The sequence below is a fragment of the Babylonia areolata genome, chromosome 12, assembly GCF_041734735.1.
Source record: "Babylonia areolata isolate BAREFJ2019XMU chromosome 12, ASM4173473v1, whole genome shotgun sequence".
NCBI classification, from domain to species: domain Eukaryota; kingdom Metazoa; phylum Mollusca; class Gastropoda; order Neogastropoda; family Buccinidae; genus Babylonia; species Babylonia areolata.
This window is the reverse complement of record NC_134887.1, coordinates 29,914,557-29,936,545: the sequence shown is the minus strand read 5'-3', so window position 1 is coordinate 29,936,545 and position 21,989 is coordinate 29,914,557. Positions and strand designations below refer to the sequence as shown.

Genomic DNA, 21,989 nt, shown 5'->3' with positions numbered 1-21,989 from the left:
GTTTTGCTTACACTTTACAGAAGACCTTCAACATACTCTACATACCCATGTCAATCAACTCTTGGTATCACACTGCTATCACCATCAGTGGCCACACCACTTCCTACACAGTCTGGCATCAAAATGAAATACTGAAGTCAGTCAGAACTAAGGGTTTAACATTTTTCAGTTGTCTTGTAACTAACAAAAAACAACAACAACAACAACAAAAAAAAAAGAAAAAAAAAAAAAAAGTGCTGACACAAAACTATGATATCTGAAAAGAAACACATTACAAAATAAAACAAAAACAAAACACAGCTGCGTACAAACAAGAGAAAGGCAGTGCTTTACAGATGACAAAGAATCTGGACCACCTCGTGATATCCCCCAGAAATTATGTCAGTCTATTGATGCATACATGCAGGTGAAACACGAGTGATGACAATGACAACATGAATGCTCAGTCTGCTAAAATGAGAAAACAAGAAAACAAGTATTGACAGAATCAATCCCATCCAAAGAAAATGGACAAATCTCCAACTCAGCGAACTGCAAAACATTTCTCCAACGATGTCATGCTGTGTATGAGTTCACTATAATGATGATATATAATGCAAAAAAAAAAAAAACAAAAAAAAAAGAAAAAGAAAAAAAAAAAGAAGCTTAAATAACCATCCCTTCAGCCTTAACATGCTGGAGATATTTCTTTTTAAAGTGATGAAAACAAAGTTCATGATTATTGCTGAAGCTTTTCAGATGCTAAGCCAGTCAGTGTGTTTCTCTGCACCTAAAAGTGACCACCTCCACATACACTCTGATGAACTGCTTTGCTCTGCGCTGAACTAAAGTTTTGTCCACAATCAATTCACTGGAACATACAATCTTGAAACTTGCCTGGGCAGACTAACAATTAACATGATCACAAAGATGAATTGGTATACCAGATCTGACAGTGTGTTTAGAACCAACCATCAATTAGTATGATAAAAAGAAAGGACTTACATAAAATATGAAAAGAGGACTCGCAACAATACCAGATACAGCCACCATGTCTCAAACTGAGCAAGGATTTATTATGCTTTTTTTTTTTTTTTTTTTAAAGCTGACAGATGACACTTACCGGTAAGTGCCACACATTTTTGTCTGTGGACACTGCACTTGTAAAATACTGTTCTGCTGACAAATGGCAACTCAATGCATCACATCCGTGGATAAAAGATCCATGCATGTCCAGAGAGTTAACTCTTTTTCTGTATACATGCTCATCAGTTGTAGAAACATTTGCTCTTATCTTAGTATTGATGTCTGCATCAATCAGATTTGATAAGAACAAAACAAGATATTTAATGACAAGACAACGAAGAGAAAAATATCTCACTGATCAATAGACCAAATACTGCAAACACGATTGCCTGGCAATTTCGACACAGTGCTTGTGTGTAATAAATTCTGAATTAAAGTCCCAGAGACAAGATAACAAGAAGCAAAACCTTCATGGCTTAGGAGTGATTCTAACTGAATAGTTTTTTTTTCAGGAATGTAAATATTTCCACCAAAGTCAGCTAGTTTTGTCAACACTGACTGACATTTCACTGTTTTGATGTGCTGGCCAATGTCAGAATCAAATCCATTGATGCTTTAATCTTGATCTGACTTCATCACCGTTTACCTGGGTTGGATATTTCATAACATAACCCCAAACACTTGCTGAACAAACCACACAGAAACCAACATACTGGCAAGGTGGTGGATGATGATCCCTAGATTCATATATATGAATAAAACAAAGTTGAAAACCAACACCTATTTTATTAAACAAAAAAACAGAAAATCTGAATTTTCATTGCTACCCAGCAGCTTAGTCACAGACTTCGCTCATAATAGGTGACGTAATGTTATTTTATGTCATCTTTTGGACCTTACATGACATCTGTTACTACGTGTATATATATATATATATATATATATATATATATATATATATATATATATATATATGATATTCAGTTATGACATTACATAGTTGTCTGTTTTAATCATTTTGTTTGTTTTGTAAGTCATCCCTCCAAATGATGTCTTAAAATAACTATAATTTCAGTGAATATTCCCTTCACAAACAAAAAACACAACCACCACCATCACAAGCATATGAATTGTCCATACTTGTGACAAGCCTCCACCCATAAGGCAAGGAAGGTCAGTTTATCTGCATGGTTGTTCATGAACATAACGCACTGAGTGGTGGGCGTTTCCCACAAGGAATTTTGCAAATCACACTCAGTGGCCTCCTTTCAAATCAAAATCATGTTCTTGAAAACTGTCAACACCATCCACATCCTGACTTCCTGACTGAGAAATTGCAGGGACTCGGTGTCCATTCAGCCACCGGTGCTTACTGGATGGCGTCACCGTAATGATTTATATTGGTAAGTCTTGCCGTTTGTTTGTCGCAGGAGTTAACTTGAACGTGTGTGTGCATTCTGTTGTACTGTCATCAATGCTAATACTATCAGGAAGCAACCTATCCCACAATGCACCAAACAAGAATGTGTAACCAAGAAAGAATACACAAACAAACAGGCTGTCACCGTGGATGAATAAGTGAACAACCTGAAACCAGGGACAATTGTAAAGCTTGAGAGCAGACAGGGAAGAGGACAAACAAAATGGAAGCAAAATAAACACACCAGGTTATAAAGGACAGAAAACTAAGTAGCATACGTGTTTAGATGTGTGTGTGTGTGTGTGTATGTGTGTATGTGTGTGTGTGTAGGCGCATGTGTGTATAAACATACATGTGCACATATGTGTATGGGCATGTCCTTTGTTGTGTAGCTGATGCCAATTTCAGACCAGCCTCTAGGTGTGTGCAGGACAGAAAAAGAAAAACAAACTGCGTGAAACGACGCATAATCACATGGCTGAACATGCACAAAAACACTGAACAGCCATGTCCTAAACAATGCAGACAGCAACAGAACACAGTTTTCCAATGACACAGTAACTTCCACAGTGTGAAACATCATTCTCACTTCCTTGCCTGCTCTGTCAGACTTTCCTAAACTGTTCAAACTTTGCTTCAGGATTTCGGATGACACAAAAGCAATCCCTCCAAGGAAACCATCTGATCCCAGGCCTAAAATGATGGACATGATGTAGAGCAAATGGCAAATGATGTCCAAATTATCTACTCCTGACAAGATGATGGGAGTCCAGGGCCAGACGATCTAGTCCTGGGCCAGACGATCTAGTCCCGGGCCAGACGATCTAGTGCAGGGCCAGACAATCTAGTCCTGGGCCAAACGATCTAGTCCTGGGCCAGATGATCTAGTTCAGGGCCAGATGATCTAGTCCTGGGCCAAACGATCTAGTTCTGGGTCAGATGATCTAGTTCAGGGCCAGACAATCTAGTTCAGGGTCAGACAATCTAGTTCAGGGCCAGATGATCTAGTCCTGGGCCAAACGATCTAGTCCTGGGCCAGATGATCTAGTTCAGGGCCAGATGATCTAGTCCTGGGCCAGGCTGGTGATAGGATGAAGAGCAAGAGGTCGATGACATCCAGTCGATCTAGTCCTTGGTCAGACTACTGATTTGTTAGCGAACCAAGCCCATGGTAAAGAGGATGAAGAGGAAGAGGTTGACTATAACCAGCTGATGATCTTGTCACAGGCCAAGCCAATAATGAAGAGGATGAAGAGCAAGAGGTTGATGACATCCAGTCGATCTAGTCCTTGGTCAGACAATGATCGAGTAGCAAACCAAGCCAGTGATGAAGAGGATGAAGAGCAAGCGGTGGACGATATCCAGATGATCTATTCCTTGGGCCAGACGATGACCTGGCGGTGTCCTGGAAGGATGAACTAGTCAGGGGCCATGCTGATGATGGAGAGGATGCAGAGGAAGAGGTGGATGATCTAGTCCTCAGCCAGATGATGACCTGGATGAACTAGTCACGGGCCAGGCCGATGATGGAGAGGATGTAGAGGAAGAGGTTGATTATGTCCAGGTACAGGTTGAGGGCAGCGAAGATGTACTCCTCAGGGGACAGGGAGTACTTGTGCTTCCCGCCCAGCATCAGCTGCGTGTCAAACACCAGGTACTGCCACAGGAAAGAGCAGAAAAACATCACTGTTACAGTCTGTTGCACTCAGCAACATTGTTACAGTCTGTTGCATTCAGCAACAATGCCACATTGTTACAGTCTGTTGCACTCAACAACATTGCAACAATCTGCTGCACTCAACAACACTGTTGCAGTCTGTTGCACTCAACAACATCGCTACAATCTGTTGCACTCAACAACATTGCTACAGTCTGTTGCACTCAACAACATTGCTATAGTCTGCTGCACTCAACAACACTGTTGCAGTCTGTTGCACTCCGATCGATCTAGTGGCCATAGGGCGCAATAGCCGAATGGTTAAAGCGTGGGACTTTCAATATGAGGGTTGCAGGTTCAAATCTTGGTGACAGTGCCTGGTGGGTAAAGTGTGGAGATTTTTCTGATCTCCCAGGTCAACATATGTGTAGACCTGCTTGTGCCTGAACCCCCTTTGTGTGTATATGCATGCTGAAGATCAAATACGCACGTTCGGTGGGTTATGGAAACAAAAACATACTCAGCATGCACACCCCCGAAAATGGAGTATGGCTGCCTATGTGGCGCGGGAAATAAATACAAAACAGGCATACACGTAAAATGTTATATGACTGTCTGAGTGTGTAAGTGTGTGTGCCTGAAATCTGATTCAATGACACAGGAAACGAATGATGAGCGCCCAGTGGCAGCCATCAGTCGGCTCTACCCAGGTAGGCAGCCTGTTGTGTAAATGACCCCGCGTTTGTAAAGTGCTTAGAGCTTGGTCTCCGACTGAGGATAGGCGTTATATAAGCATCCATATCAATCAATCAATCACTTGCTGCCAAACACACAACAACGCATGTCCATATAACACATAGTTAATAAAAAAGACAACAACAATAACAAAAAGAAAAAAAAACACATACTAGAAATAAAAAAACATCATACATCATCAGCAGTGCTACACTCAGACTTGAAATTTTCACTGCTTTTTTTTTTTTCAAATATTTTTTCATAAACTATTTTTCACTGGCACAACAAGCCTTCTGATAATAGTAGGCTGATACAGGCACATCAACCAGATGATATGCTGTTGATTATTTCAAACACCCCTTCATGGACAAAAACGCATCAAATCAAATCATGTTGCTTTCAGCCCACCCAGCCACTAAAGAGCCATTTCAGGGCTCAATGCCCATCAGTTTCCCCAAGACCAGTCAGGCAGAAACCAAAACAATGCTGAAGGTCAACGATAACAACATCAAAAAGACCCCTTCACCCACATCTCACTCAGAGCATGTACAAATCAGCATCAGTCAGGGACAGCCACTCTACTTACTGCCGAGAACAGGAGAGCTCCCAGGGAGGCGTATACCAGGCTGAGGTACTGCAAGAAGACGTACATGTTGTCAGTATACATGTTCCTTATGTGCATCAGTGTATGTCTAGTACACACAGACAACATGTAAATGTCAGTATACATGTTCCTTATGAGTATACATGTTCCTTATGTATATCAATGCGTCTATGATACACAGACATACCCGTGTCAGTATACAAGTCCATTATGAACATCGATAATTCAATGACACACACAGACATATATGTGTGAGTGTACATGTTCCTTTATGTACGTCAGTGTATGTCTAATACACACAGACAACATATAAGTATCAGTATACATGTTCCTTTTGAGTATACACGTAAATCAGTGTATGTCTAAAACACACAGACAACTCAAAAATGTCGGTATACATGTTCCTTATGTGCATCAGTGTATGTCTAATGCGCACAGACAACATTCTAAATGTCAGTGTACATGTTCCTTGTGTCTCTCAGTGTATCTCTGATACGCGCAGACAACATGCACGTTTCAGTCTACATGTTCCTTTTGCAGTGTATCTCTTAACACACATAGACAACATCCACATTTCAGTATACACATTCCTTACGTACGTCAGTATATCTCCGATACACACTGATGTACACATAAATTAAACTAAACTATAATCTGACTTTTGTTGGGAGAAATACAGGATGCAACCGAAACAAAAGGCTGTGCAAGTATTTTATCAAGGTCAGACTGTTGCTACACCTTTCTTGATGGCTTTCCACTGAAGCACCTCAAACCTCCCCAACAAGTTCAAATTTCTGCCACTAAAACTAATGTTCAAGGCACATTCGTCTCAACATTGTGCACACTCTTTGAAAGAATTACACTGGCACAGTGTGTGTGTGTGTGTGTGTGTGTGTGTGTAAGTGTGCATGCGTGCAAGTGCGTGTGCGTGGGTACGTGCGTGAGCATGCGCGCGTGTGCGTGCTTGTTTGCCTGTGTGTTTGTTTGCATGTGTGTTGTGTGCTGACTAACACTGTAAAGCGCTTTGAGAGGTTTGAAATCACTGTATAAATGTACTATCATCATCACCACTATGGCGGTGGTGCTGACTGCTCACCCTGTTCTGAATGATGAGGCAGAGGAAGCCCAAACAGATCAGAACGATGATGAAGACAAACAGGAGGCCGCCGAACATGGTGAAATCCCACTGAAACCACAACGTAAAGATTCAAAGGTTCAAAGGAAATTTTCCTTTTAATCCTGTAATCCCTTTTGGGGCATGGAGGCCATAACAAAAGAGAATCGTATCAGTATCAGTATCAGTAGCTCAAGGAGGCGTCACTGCGTTGGGACAAATCCATATACGCTACACCACATCTGCCAAGCAGATGCCTGACCAGCAGCGTAACCCAACGCGCTTAGTCAGGCCTTGAGAAAAACAAACAAACAAAACAAAAAAACAACCCACAAACAAACAAAAAAAAAAAAAATAAAAATAAGAATAAAATAAAATAGAATAAAAAGAAATAAGTAAATAAATAAAAAATAGATAAATACATAAAAAAGAACTACTACTACTAATAATAATATTTATAAGGCGCAAAAACTTGATGAAGTCAAGTATCAGCGTACAAAAAAATTAATTTAAAAAAAAACAAAAACAAAAAAAAAAAAACAAAAAAAAACAAAAGATGACAATGATGATAAATAAGCAAATAAACGTAACATGCAGACACACATTCATACACATAGGCATAACAGATATGCACCAAACATGCAGAAAATCGTAGAAATGCTCAACAATGCAACCAGCACAAGGGATCACCGAGATTTCATTCCATACTGAAATCATGAAGCCACAACTGCAAAATTTCTTCATAAATCTGCTCAAATCAAACAGATCATTTTTGCTCCTTAAGAACAGTTTACAATAATTGCATGCTTAATGAATGCATGTATATTTCTTTGAACAGACCTGTTTCTGATTTCATCGCATTTGGGGCATTCCTTCACAAAACGAAATTCATCACCAAATTCATTTCTGCCACAGTCTTTACAAAAACCTTTACAAAGGAGCACCTCTTTATGCTCCCCAGTATCACGCTGTCAACGGCAATACTTAGGAACTGTGGCTGCCACCCAGTTCTTTACAGGTTAAAATATGATATAAGGAAATCCAATGAGTGAGCAGAGACCCAAACCACGGTTTCTAGAAATAAAATCCATTGGGGAAAGCAATTTCTACAAATCAAGTAATCAACAATAAAAAGCTTTACCATTCACAAGTTTATAAACAGAAGATGGTTAGTTTCAATCTTTTTTCTTTTCTTCTTAGCCTCAGATCCTACCATCTCCATTGAAATTGTTTATTTTAGTGACTAACATTCACAGCTGAGTCTGTCCTCTCATTTTTTTTCCATAGTGGTTTGTGGCTTTCCCAATACGGTGTGAACACTGCACTTCAACACACAGAACAAAGACAAGACAAACCACATCCCAAACTGCACTGCAACACACAGAACAAGCACAAGACAAACCACATCCCAAACTGCACTGCAACACAGAATAAACACAAGACAAACCACATCCCAAACTGCACTTCAACACAGAACAAAGACAAGACAAACCACATCCCAAACTGCACTTCAACACAGAATAAACACAAGACAAACCACATCCCAAACTGCACTTCAACACACAGAACAAGCACAAGACAAACCACATCCCAAACTGTACTTCAACACACAGAACAAGCACAAGACAAACCACATCCCAAACTGCACTGCAACACAGAACAAGCACAAGACAAACCACATCCCAAACTGCACTGCAACACAGAATAAACACAAGACAAACCACATCCCAAACTGTACTTCAACACACAGAACAAAGACAAACCACATCCCAAACTGCACTTCAACACACAGAACAAACACAAGACAAACCACATCCCAAACTGCACCTCAACACACAGAACAAACACAAGACAAACCACATCCCAAACTGCACTTCAACACACAGAACAAACACAAGACAAACCACATCCCAAACTGCACTTCAACACACAGAACAAACACAAGACAAACCACATCCCAAACTGCACCTCAACACACAGAACAAACACAAGACAAACCACATCCCAAACTGCACCTCAACACACAGAACAAACACAAGACAAACCGCATCCCAAACTGCACTTCAACACACAGAACCAACACAAGACAAACCACATCCCAAACTGCACCTCAACACACAGAACCAACACAAGACAAACCACATCCCAAACTGCACCTCAACACACAGAACAAGCACAAGACAAACCACATCCCAAACTGTACTTCAACACACAGAACAAACACAAGACAAACCACATCCCAAACTGCACTTCAACATAGAACAAACACAAGACAAACCACATCCCAAACTGCACTCCAACACAGAACAAACACAAGACAAACCACATCCCAAACTGCACTTCAACACACAGAACAAACACAAGACAAACCACATCCCAAACTGCACTTCAACACAGAACAAACACAAGACAAACCACATCCCAAACTGCACTTCAACACAGAACAAAGACAAGACAAACCACATCCCAAACTGCACTCCAACACAGAACAAACACAAGACAAACCACATCCCAAACTGCACTTCAACACACAGAACAAACACAAGACAAACCACATCCCAAACTGCACCTCAACACACAGAACAAACACAAGACAAACCGCATCCCAAACTGCACTTCAACACACAGAACCAACACAAGACAAACCACATCCCAAACTGCACCTCAACACACAGAACCAACACAAGACAAACCACATCCCAAACTGCACCTCAACACACAGAACAAGCACAAGACAAACCACATCCCAAACTGTACTTCAACACACAGAACAAACACAAGACAAACCACATCCCAAACTGCACTTCAACACACAGTACCAACACAAGACAAACCACATCCCAAACTGCACCTCAACACACAGAACAAGCACAAGACAAACCACATCCCAAACTGCACTGCAACACAGAATAAACACAAGACAAACCACATCCCAAACTGCACTTCAATACAGAACAAAGACAAGACAAACCACATCCCTAACTGCACTTCAACACAGAACAAACACAAGACAAACCACATCCTAAACTGCACTTCAACACAGAACAAACACAAGACAAACCTCATCCCAAACTGCACTTCAACACACAGAACAAACACAAGACAAACCACATCCTAAACTGCACTTCAACACAGAACAAACACAAGACAAACCACATCCCAAAATCCACTCCAACACAGAACAAACACAAGACAAACCACATCCCAAACTGCACTTCAACACACAGAACAAACACAAGACAAACCACATCCCAAACTGCACTTCAACACACAGAACAAACACAAGACAAACCACATCCCAAACTGCACCTCAACACACAGAACAAACACAAGACAAACCGCATCCCAAACTGCACTTCAACACACAGAACCAACACAAGACAAACCACATCCCAAACTGCACTTCAACACAACTCACCTTTGTCTGGAAAGCGAAGATGGTCAGGGCCAGTGACACCACCTGAACACAGAAAATGTCTGTCCATGAATTACCTGAACCAGAAAAACATTTGTCCATGGAATACCTGAACCTAAAAGACATTTGCCCAAGGAATACTTGAACCTGAAAACATCTGTCCACGTAAGGTACTTCAAGGTAAAACGTGAACAACTTGAAAATAACAAACATTTGTCCATGAAATATGAAAACATTCTGTCCATGAAATAACTGAACATGAAAAACATTTATCCATATAATGCTTGAACATAAAAAACATTTGTCCATGATATACTTGAAAATAAAAACGTCTGTCCATGAGATTAAAAATGTTTCACCATGAAATACTTGAAAATAAAAATACTTTTCCATGAAACACTTGAGCATAAAAATGCTCAACCTTGTGAATAAAAACGTTAGACTATGAAATACTTGAAAATATAATTGTTTGTTGATGAAATACTTGAAAATAAAACTGTTTTTCTATGAAACACTTGAGCATAAGAATGTTTGTCATTGAAAATAATAGCATTTTTCCATGAAATGATTGAAAATAAAAAATGTTTATCCATGCAGTACTTGAACATAAACAGTTGTTCATGAAATACTTGAAAATACATTAAGCTTTTTTTTTTCTTTTTGTGTGTGTGTGTGTGTGTGTGTGTGTGTTTGGCAGATGTAAGCAACAAATTTAACTTTGTTTGATTGTTTGTTTATGGGTGTTTCTTTGCTGCTGCTCCTGTTATGCAAACAAAATTATCTAGTTCACCGTGATTTTTTTTTGAAGACTGAGCATGTTATTTTCATGACCTGCAAGTTATCAACGTGACACATGTAATACCTAAATGTCCGAAAATTCTGCAGCACACTGTTTACTCTTCTTCTTCTGCGTTCGTGGGCTTCAACTCCCACATTCACTCGTATATACGCGAGTGGGCTTTTTACGTGTATGACCGTTTTTACCCCGCCATATAGGCAGCCATACTCCGCTTTCGGGGCTGTGCATGCTGGGTATGTTCTTGTTTCCATAACCCACCGAACGCTGACATGGATTACAGGATCTTTAACGTGCGTATTTGATCTTATGCTTGCGTATACACATGAAGGGGGTTCAGGCACTGGCAGGTCTGCACATATGTTGACCTGGGAGATCGTAAAAATCTCCACCCTTTACCCACCAAGCGCCGTCACCGTGATTCGAACCCCGGGACCCTCAGATCGAAAGTCCAACACTTTAACCATTCGGCTATGGCGCCCGTCACACTGTTTACATTCCTCCTTTGCTTTCCTTCACTGCCACCAAAGTTCTATCAACTGCTGCTATGTAAGGAAAGACATGTCCACCATATCCTGCTTTAGTATTACATTTTTGTCACAAATCGACTCATCTGCATGAAATTCGGACTGCTCTCCCTTGGGAAAGTGTATCACTGAAGTGCAGTGTCGCCTATTTGGGGGGGGGGGGGGGGGGGGGGGGTAATCTGTCTGCAAGTGTATTTGTTTTATTGTCAAATTGGATTTTTCTACAGAATTTTACCAGATGAACAACCCCTTCCTTGCTGCGGGTTGTTTCAAATGCCCTGAAAGCATGCTGCAAAATGGGACCTTGGTTTGTTTCCTCATAAAAGAATACAGACTGATATTTCAACACACTTGAAAGCTACTTACCGCTGTGATTCCAACCGCCATCAGGACTTCATCCTTTTCATAGTGACTGAAAACAAATGAAAAGCAAGAACAACTAATGAAAAGAATTTCTTTTTAAAAACAGATTCAATACACTCCAGCCATGTTCATTTTGTGACTGCTAATACATGGAATCCATGTTATGTGATCAATGTATCATACATCATTCACATTGGAATGAACTATTAAAAACAGACAATGTAGGGCAGTGTTTGGAGGAAAATCTCAGCATCACTCTCTAACACCTTTTCCTTGTTGTCTTTCTCTTTTGGGGGTGTGGGTGTGGAGAACGGAGTAGTGGGGAGGGGCAGGGGATGCGCGTTTTCAAATGTTCTGCGACAGTTGTTGGTATGGCAAAAGAAACACTGACCAATACATGGTGATCAAAATCTTACCTCAAAACAATCGATTTAAATGGTGGTGTGGATTAAAATCAATTCAAACAGTAAAGTATGAAAACAACAACAAAAAACAAAGCCAAAAAACACAACCAACCAACCAAACAAAAACTCAACAAGAAGAAGCATACCCTGCTTTTCAATCAACGGAGGATTCTGACAGACTGGGAAACTTGATGAGATGCCCCGCCCCCACCCCCGCCCCACTGAACCCTCCCTCACCCTCCAACACCCACATCTCCCGTCTAATGGCAAAACACACACACACACACGTCAGAAGCAAGACAAAGCTCAGAAAATGACAGCTGGCCAGAAACGTATGATAAAAAATAGCATGTGTTTTTCACAGTCCTTCATATGCATTATACTTCAAACAGTCACCACATTAAGTCTTTTTCACATATACATTAAAGCAATAAACACAACAACTGAAAAAGAGAAGATAGTTGGTCGAAACTAAACTCGTAAGTGGCTTCTGGTATTGTAGCCCACATGTTTAAAAATAAAATGCCCCACAGAAGAAAAGAAAAAAAAAAGAAAAAAAAGAACAAAGTTATATATCTGACTGATCCCATTCTTGAATGTAACCACCAAAAAAGAGAAAAGAAAACAAGAACAAAGTTATATATCAGACCGATCCCATCAAGAATGCTTGACTTAGCGCTTGACTATGAATGTATACATATGTATGTGTACATAACTACATGCATGTATATGAATGTGTAGTGTGTGTGTGTGTGTGTGCACGCGCATGCGCACGCACACATCTATTTATGTATGTTTGTGTGTGCCTATGTGTGCGTATGTGTTGAGGGTAGCTGTTAGGTACACATGTATGTTAAAATGTATGTATGCATTTGTGTGTGTGTGTGTGTGTGTGTGTGTGTGTGTGGTGTGTGTGTGGTTTGTGTGTGCGAGTGTGTGTGTGTGTGTGTGTTTAGTCACATGTTGGTGTGTGTATGTAACATTGATGTCATGTGTTATGTAAACAAAAGTGTTTTTGTAAAGCATATGCATGTTAAAATGTATGTATGCATTGTATGTGCGTGTGCGTGTGCGTGTGTGTGTGTGTTTAGTCACATGTTGGTGTGTGTATGTAACACTGATGTATTGTGTTATGTAAACAAAAGTGTTTTTGTAAAGCACCAACAGCAGATTTCTGGATAGTATACCATATAAGTATCCATTATTATTAGTATTATTATCATTATCATCATCATTACTATTATCATTATTATCATCTTTATTATTATTATCATGAATGTACCCAACAATAAGTCACTCACCTGGACACAGCACCAAGCAGGAAGCCTTCGAAAATAGTCTGCAACACAAAACCAACAGGTGTTGTTTTGTTTTTTTACCACTCCCCAAAAATCAAAGTGTTGCACATAAAACCAGTTTCACTTTCATTAATGTCAAGCAAGAGTCAAAGTGTGCACATCAAAACAGTTTCACTTTCATTGAAAGTCAAAGTGTGCACATTACATCAGTGCTGAATCATCAGCATCATATATTTATCAACAATTATAAAGAACACACTTAACTCAGAAACATAAGAAGGTAAACAATTTCAATCCACCTCATTACACACACAGACACAGACACACACACATACTCACACTCAATCACTCACACACACACACACACACTCACACACACTCAATCACTGACACACACACACACTCTCACTCACTCTCTCTCATACACACACACTCAATCACTCACACACAAACACACACACACTCACACATATAGGCACACACACACACCAACACCCACCACCCACACTCACACACACACAGACACTCACACATGCACACTCATGCACACTCAATACACACACACACACACACACGCACACTCAATCACACACACACTCACACTCACACACTCTCACTCACACACACACACATACAGGTACACACACACAGACACAGACATAGACACACACTCACACACACTCAATAACTCACACACAAACAAACATACACTCTCACTCACACACACACACACACACATACACACACACACACACAAACTTCCATCTCGACTGGGTCCACACACACACACACACACTCTCACTCACACACACACTCGACACACACACACACACACACACACACAGAGCAGCACTCACAAACACAGCCAGCAGGATCAAGTTGGAGGGGTAGCTCCGACGCACGTTGGGACAACATGCCAAGATGATGAGGATGACAAATGTTACCACCCTGCATGGCAACAACACATACCCTATAACAGTGTACTGACATTCCACACTCTTACACATTACACACACACACACACATAAGAAAACAACAACAACAACAACAACAAAGAGAACACATCAGCACAGCTACAGTGGTGGCCAGCCCACAACAAATATGATCACATTTTTGCCATGCCTCCGAAGATCCATGGCAGAAATCGGTTAGGCGCCGTTGGACTTTCAAAGTGTTCACCAGTGATCAGGGTTTGAGGCCCCCCCCGTTACAGCACGGTGTTGTGTCCTTGGAAAAGGCACCGGGCGCGTTAACTCACTCGGGACGACAAGTTTTCTCCCTTGCTTTTCCCCACAGACGGCCCATTTGTAAGGGTTTGGAAAAAAAATTACAAAAAATACAAAATACAGAGTAAGAAAAGGAAACTTTCAGAACTGGTTTATTACGCGTTGAGCTATTACAAAAAAAAACAACAACAAAAAAATCAAATTTCTCATCTTATTTTTACAGTTTTGCCGTATGTAGAAAATAATGCCAATTTTTCACCCCGAATCACCATACACATGCTCGCTTTCTGCATTAAATTCGCTTTCTTCTTCGTCATCATCCACCTTTTCAATGTCAGACCCTTCAGTTTGTAGCATTTCAAGTACTTCGGCAACACTAAAACATTGCCGTTGCTGCCTTGTTCGCTCCACAACATTTGAGAAGAGCCTGCTTTGCTAACAGGCTGGCACGCGAGCAGACGACCGGTCAGTGACTTTGTCAGCGTGTGTGCGAGATGGGCCACACATGGCAGGCTGGCCAATCATACCATTCGATTGTGGAGTGACCCAGAATAGCGCACTCTGCTTGGCTAATCACAAAATCACGTGTATAGCGCGTGATGGATTTTTATTTCTTGAAAACGCTATTCCATTCCATCGTCTGAAACCGAATACATTTTATGTAGGAATGCTCAGGCATTCCTTCGTCCGGAGAGAGTTAAGTATGTGTAATTAAAAGGCACTTGACTCTGATTTTTCCTCACTCCGCCCAGGTGAGAATGGGTTACCTGACTTCGGCCGAGAAAGTTTTAAAGAGAGGAAGGGGAGGACTGGGCCCTGGCCTTGCTATGAATTCAGTCACTGCCTGAATGGCCGTAAAGGTTGTGGGGAAATAACATGCCTCCAGTTTATTTCACTTTGTTATTGGTTAATATGGTCAGGCATATGCAAACACACACACACATCCATAAATGCGCACATACATACATACATGGTTGCACACACACTAAAGACCCCCTACCCAATCCCCTCCTCCCTCCACACACACAAAGGAACACAACATGCAAACATTTTATTACACACACACACACACACATACACACACACACACACTCACTCTTTCATGAATAAACACATAAGTGCACACCCACTCTCTCTCTCTCTCTCTCTCTCACATACATACAACATGGTCACTATCATTATTCAACAGAACACTTACATTCCCACAATGAACAGCCATGGGTTCTGTTGAGAATAGTCCTGTATTGGTTCCCTGTCAAGAGATAAAAACAGTCATTTTGAGAATAGTCCTGTATTGGTTCCCTGTCAAGAGATAAAAACAGTCACTTTGAGAATAGTCCTATATGGGTACCCTGTCAAGAGATAAAAACAGTCATTTTGAGAATAGTCCTGTATTGGTTCCCTGTCAAGAGATAAAAACAGTCATTTTGACTGCTATACTTACACATAGATGAAGTGATACTGACCACTGTACCACAGCTGTTGTACAGCAATACTTACACACAGAGGAAGTGATACTGACCACTGTACCACAGCTGTTGTACAGCAATACTTACACATAGAGGAAGTGATACTGACCACTGTACCACAGCTGTTGTACAGCAATACTTACACATAGAGGAAGTGATACTGACCACTGTACCACAGCTGTTGTACAGCAATACTTACACACAGAGGAAGTGATAATGACCACTGTACCACAGCTGTTGTACAGCAATACTAACACACAGAGGAAGTGATACTGACCACTGTACCACAGCTGTTGTACAGCAATACTTACACACAGAGGAAGTGATACTGACCACTGTACCAAAGAGGTTGTAGAGCAATACCTACACAGAGGAAGTAATACTAACCACTGTACCACAGCTGTTGTTCAGCAATACTTACATACAATGGAAGTGATAGTAACCACTGTACCAAAGCAATCGGTGTACAGCAATACTTACACATAGAGGAAAAGGGCGATCATGAGTGCTGTGATCAGAATCTGAACAAACAGGATGCCATACACCTTGCGGATGAACCCTGCAACACAACCATCATCCGTTGCATTTCTCAACTGCTATTCATTTCGTCAACCCTCAAATTTCTAATGAATAATACATGCAGTAATGCTCTCTCTCTCTCTCTCTCTCTCACACACACTTCATGGATTATTGATGTGTCCAGGTATATCTGAGACTATGGACGAGTATGGTTTACTGTGTCAGTATATGTGTGTGTTACATCATATACGTTTGTATGAAGTGTGTGTGTGTGTGTGTGTGTGTGTGTGTGTGTGTGTGTGTGTGTGTATGTGTTTCTTCTTCTCATCACTGGTTTATTGTCTCTTGATTATATGGAGATTTAAACAAGTATACATTCATTCTTTTCAGCACACACATGCAGACTGTGTGTACGTGTGTGTATGAGGGTGTATGTGTGTGCATGCGTGTGTATATGTGTGTGTGTGTGTGCGCGCGTGTGCGTGCATGCATGCATGTGTGTGCGTGCATGCGTGTGTGCATGAGTGTGTCTGTGCATGTGTGGTAAGTGTATGCGTGAGTGTGCGTGTGTACATGTGTGTGTGTGTGTGTGTGTGTGTGCATATGCGTGCATGTGTGTGCATGAGTGTGTGTGTGCATGAGTGTGTGGTAAGTGTATTTGTAAGTGTGTGTGCAAGCAAGCATGTGTGTGACTGTGAGCGTGTGCGTGTGCGTGTGCATGCATGCATGCATGTATGCGTGTGTGTGTGTGTGTGTGTGTGTGTGTGTGTTTGTGCGCGCATATGTTTACCTGTTTTTGAAAAGTGCTTAGATCTCTATTCACAGAATGTGTGCTGTATAAATTCACATCATTATTCATGACCAGTTACCTAGTCGGACAGATTTCTCATTGAAGCTGTCAGTGTTGAAGAAGCCCTCCTCGGAGGGTCCCATTTCGGGGTCTGAGCCGTACATGCTGTCACTGTCACTGCCTCACCTTCTCCTGCACATGCGGCACGTGTACCAGCAACAACATGTCAGGAGTGTCAGTTTAAACAACAACAATAATACATGATGGTGATGGTGAGATTCAAGGTGATATCATCTCCTGCACACATGGCACACTTATCATGTCATGACAATAGATAAAACCAATGATGATAATACATGGGAATTGCAGTCCATCAACTCATAAATGATACGCTTGACCAGAGAAACTGCAGCCCATCAACTCATAAATGATACGCTTGACCAGAGAAACTGCAGCCCATCAACTCATAGATCATACGACTGATCATGGGAATTGCAGCCAATCAACTCATAAATCATACCTTTGATCATGGGAACTGCAGCCCATCAACTCATAAATCATACCTTTGATCATGGGAACTGCAGCCCATCAACTCATAAATCATACCTTTGATCATGGGAACTGCAGCCCATCAGCTCATAAATCATACCTTTGATCATGGGAACTGCAGCCCATCAGCTCATAAATCATACCTTTGATCATGGGAACTGCAGCCCATCAGCTCATAAATCATACCTTTGATCATGGGAACTGCAGCCCATCAGCTCATAAATTCTACCTTTGATCATGGGAACTGCAGCCCATCAACTCATAAATCATACCTTTGATCATGGGAACTGCAGCCCATCAACTCATAAATCCTACCTTTGATCATGGGAACTGCAGCCCATCAGCTCATAAATTATCTACTTGATCATGGGAATTGCTGACCACAAACACAGGAAAACCAACAGACATACACACACTTCAAGTGTAACTGACTGAAAAGAAAAAAGACCCTGAACATTGAACATTACTTCTCTGAAAAAAAAAAAAAAAAAAAATCATGAATGAAACCCCCCCAAACCCCAACCCCCCCTCAAAAAAACAACAACAACAAACCACCAGCAACAACAGAAAACAACAAAAATCTCCATAATTTACAAACTAATCAAAAAGAAGTAGATGCATAACAATCACACAGAACTCCATAGATGTCTCACAGGTTGGTGACAGAACGAGAGAACAGCCTGAACATGAGGTCAGAAACTTGAATGGATTGTTGACTATGAACATATGTTCTATGTGTGACCTGGTGTGCAATGACACGAGGTCTGCCTGTCCATATGCTCCACAGCGCAACAGCTGGCTGTGGCAGGGTTATCAAAATACGATGTAGTAAAACAGGCAACTCCACTCCACTACTCATGGGTCTCTTATCAGAATGAATCATCACAAATTTCAGTTTAACTGTGTCATGCCTCATCAGCTATCACTGCTACGCCATGATCTAGATCAGTGACTGCAGGTCTGTCTGTCTCTTTTCTTTTTGCTCTTTCCCCTTGGTTTTCAATTCCTTCTCCTAAAACGCCACGAAAGAGATGAATAAAACATTTTGGGTTTTGTTGAACACATGCTTGCACACGTAGCACATAAAACACCACTAAGGAAATCACTGAATTTAAATCACAAAATCATTAAAAAAAAAAAATTAAAAAAAATGTCAGACCCTTGCCGGAATCTGCACTAGTGGGTCACGGTTAAGTATGTGTAATTAAACATTGAATTTAAGTAACAAAATCATTACAGCCAATACTCCCTACCTAACATCATGCCTACTCCTCCCCTCCCGTTTATTATGGACATTGAGTTTAGCACATACTTTTGATGCAATATCTTGTCGTAATTCATGTTTGCTTCCTTAGTTGGACCAACCTGCATGTCTTGATGGATACAAATTGGGACTGTTGTAGAACTTGTACTTGTAAAACGCTTAGAACAAAATAATTTGAGTAGGCAATATTTAAACTTTTTATATTTCTCTCTGTGTGTGTGTGTGTATGTGTGTGTGTGTGTGCATGCATGTGTGCATTGTGTCATATACTTTTGCTTGGGGGCGGGCTTCTGCAACCCTGGTGTAACACAAGAATGTTTCTCCCTACAAGAAATTTACTCTGAAATAAAACTCTTGCAAGATGATTTTACCACAGAGGTAATTTCTTATTTTCCATATTTTCTAAAAATCTTACTTCCTTTACAAGTAATGCACCCTCCCCTTGCATGTGTGCAAGTGCAAGATTGCTATAGTATGCAGAACTTGGTATGCATGTGCACATATGAGTATCACTGTATGTTTGGAGGTATGTCTGTGTGTGAATGTTCGTAATGCTTAAATACATGTGTAGGCTTTGATTTGTCTCTGCACAAGATTCAGCGCTGTCTTAATATAATAACAATTATTATTATTGGTGTATGTGTGTGTGTGTGTGTGTGTGTGTGTGTGTGTGTGTGTGTGTGTGTGTGCATAGTGTGCATACAGTGTGCATATGTTCACATATATACATGTGTGTATGCTCATGGTGCGTGTGTATGCTCATTTGTGTGCATGTGTATGTGTGTGCATGCACATTTATGTGCATGTGTCTGTGTATGAATCTGCACATCCCCTTGCTGACATACTGGAAACAAATCCACTGGACACCCACACATTACAACCAAATTCCTCACACTAATGTCTGGGCCCCTGCTACATTTCCTTTGATAGCCAGTTCAAAGAGATCACTTAAAAGTTCTTTCCAAGAAAGGATCAAGTGACTGTTATTGAGATCACTGCCAGGGTCCTATTTTCCGCCATGCTGAGAGGAGAGCTTCAACCCTTATGTGTGTATACATGTATAATTTATGTGTGTCTGCACATGCGCGTGAGCAAATATGCATGTTTGTGTGTGTGCACATTGGAATTCAATCACTGCAATACTTAAATCTCACACAGGAGGATAGGGTTAGCCTGGATGCATTGGGGAATAAAATTACATCCCAGCAATTTACTCTGGAGTAAAATCATGCAGGCCAAATTTTGATAGCTGGGGGAGTAAAACTTTCACTGGGAGATTTTTACTTCCTTGTTCGCAAAATCAACTCTGGTGTAAATTTCTTATGGGGTTAAATTCTCGTGTCACACCGGCTCTTCTGAGATGCATCTACCGGTCGTTTCCAAATAAAATAATGCTGAGGGTTTCCATTCCATTCAATGCTTTATTACTATTATTACATTTTTAACCAGTTACTTAATTTTTTCTTCCCCGCTTCCTTCTTTTCCCCTACAGCTGCACGTTATCTTAGTCCTATCACGATGACAGACAGTTAAGTTCGGTTCAGTATTTTGGGACGTTTATAAGCCTTTCGCCTCCCCCCCCCCCCCCCCCACCGCCCCTTTTTCAACTGCAACAGATTTGCTTTTTGTATAGCGGGTACCAAATAACATTTCCACATTCAAGGAGTGGTCTTACTAGTGTCTTAAATAATCTAACAAAAGTGTCACTGTCAATATATCATTATATGAGATAGTTCTTTTAATAATCCTGAGTTCTCTGTTTGTCTTTAATATTACATAATTAATAATGTGTCGATCAAAAATTTAAATCATCACCAAAGATAACTCCCAAGTCTTTTTCTTCTGAACATTTACTTAAGACTCTTCTGTCCATCTGTGAGTCTCATAATGTAATCATTCTGGAGGTTGTTCTTTCCAACATGTAATACTTTACACTTATCTACATCAAAATATAGGTTCCAAGGGTTTGTCCATTCTATTAGCTTATCTATATCTGTCTGTAAATGTAATGTATATTTATGGCTGCTCAAGTTATAAATGTTTGTGTCATCAGCAAAGATTTTGCATGTGCAAATGACTATGTCCTGTAGGTCATTAATATACGTTGTAAATAGAATGGGGCTGAGGAGTAAGTATTAGGTCATTAATATACGTTGTAAATAGAATGGGGCTGAGGAGTAAGTATTTCCAATTCTAATCCTTTTGATCCTATCTTTCCGGAAATTTGACACCCATGCTAATTCACCTCCAGTCAATAGCTAGGATGGCTTCTGCGACGTATGTCTCCAGAAGAGAAGACAGAGAAGATAGATGGAGACAGACAGACAGACAGACAGACTGACTGAGTAGCCGACAGGCAGAGTTGGCCAGGCTTTGACGGAGTTCGTGACTGCGCACTTAGTTTTCATTCGCTTACCGTTGTTCAACGATCGTGGTCATGTGAAAATAACTACAAAATATCAAAACACAGACAAAATGCGTGCATAATCAACGACGCATTCTAATTCACGAATAAGAAAAGAACTAACTTTGAATTTACTGCTATAAATATATAATGTCGAAAATTACAAAGAACGAAATATCAAACACAACACATATGTTAGAACACGGAACAAACCTGCAGTGGTCTTTTTCTCGTAATTTCGTCTGATGTTGATTTTCGTCCAGATGGCTTGATCATCTGAAAAGCATCTATGCACAAAATCATTTCTAAGCGAAGCGGATATGCTTGATGATGTTGAATAATTTTATGCTTCTGTCAAACAAAACATGCACTCAGCATTGTATATCTACTTTATATTCAGACGCCTGTCTGTTTTCCTAAATCGGAGCCT

General features: G+C 40.6%; 1 protein-coding gene across 2 annotated transcripts; it reads right to left on the bottom strand.

Annotated features, from left to right (window-relative positions):
• Positions 1 to 2,002: 2,002 nt before the first annotated feature.
• On the bottom strand, positions 2,003 to 21,829 carry LOC143288514 (protein lifeguard 1-like). 2 transcript variants are annotated; one of them, XM_076597094.1, is made up of 11 exons: positions 21,572 to 21,744; positions 17,422 to 17,534; positions 16,514 to 16,592; positions 15,763 to 15,816; positions 14,196 to 14,286; positions 13,342 to 13,379; positions 11,640 to 11,685; positions 9,954 to 9,995; positions 6,518 to 6,607; positions 5,404 to 5,451; positions 2,003 to 4,082 (listed from the first exon to the last, which is right to left on the bottom strand). In XM_076597094.1, the coding sequence occupies exons 2-11, from the start codon at positions 17,504 to 17,506 to the stop codon at positions 3,930 to 3,932; spliced, it is 726 nt and encodes a 241-aa protein (XP_076453209.1). In that variant the 5' UTR covers positions 17,507 to 17,534; positions 21,572 to 21,744; the 3' UTR covers positions 2,003 to 3,929. The 2 variants fall into 2 exon arrangements, with proteins under 2 accessions (XP_076453209.1, XP_076453208.1); XM_076597093.1 differs by lacking the exon at positions 21,572 to 21,744 and adding an exon at positions 21,773 to 21,829 and having other exon boundaries at positions 2,004 to 4,082.
• Between the last annotated feature and the right edge of the window lie 160 nt (positions 21,830 to 21,989).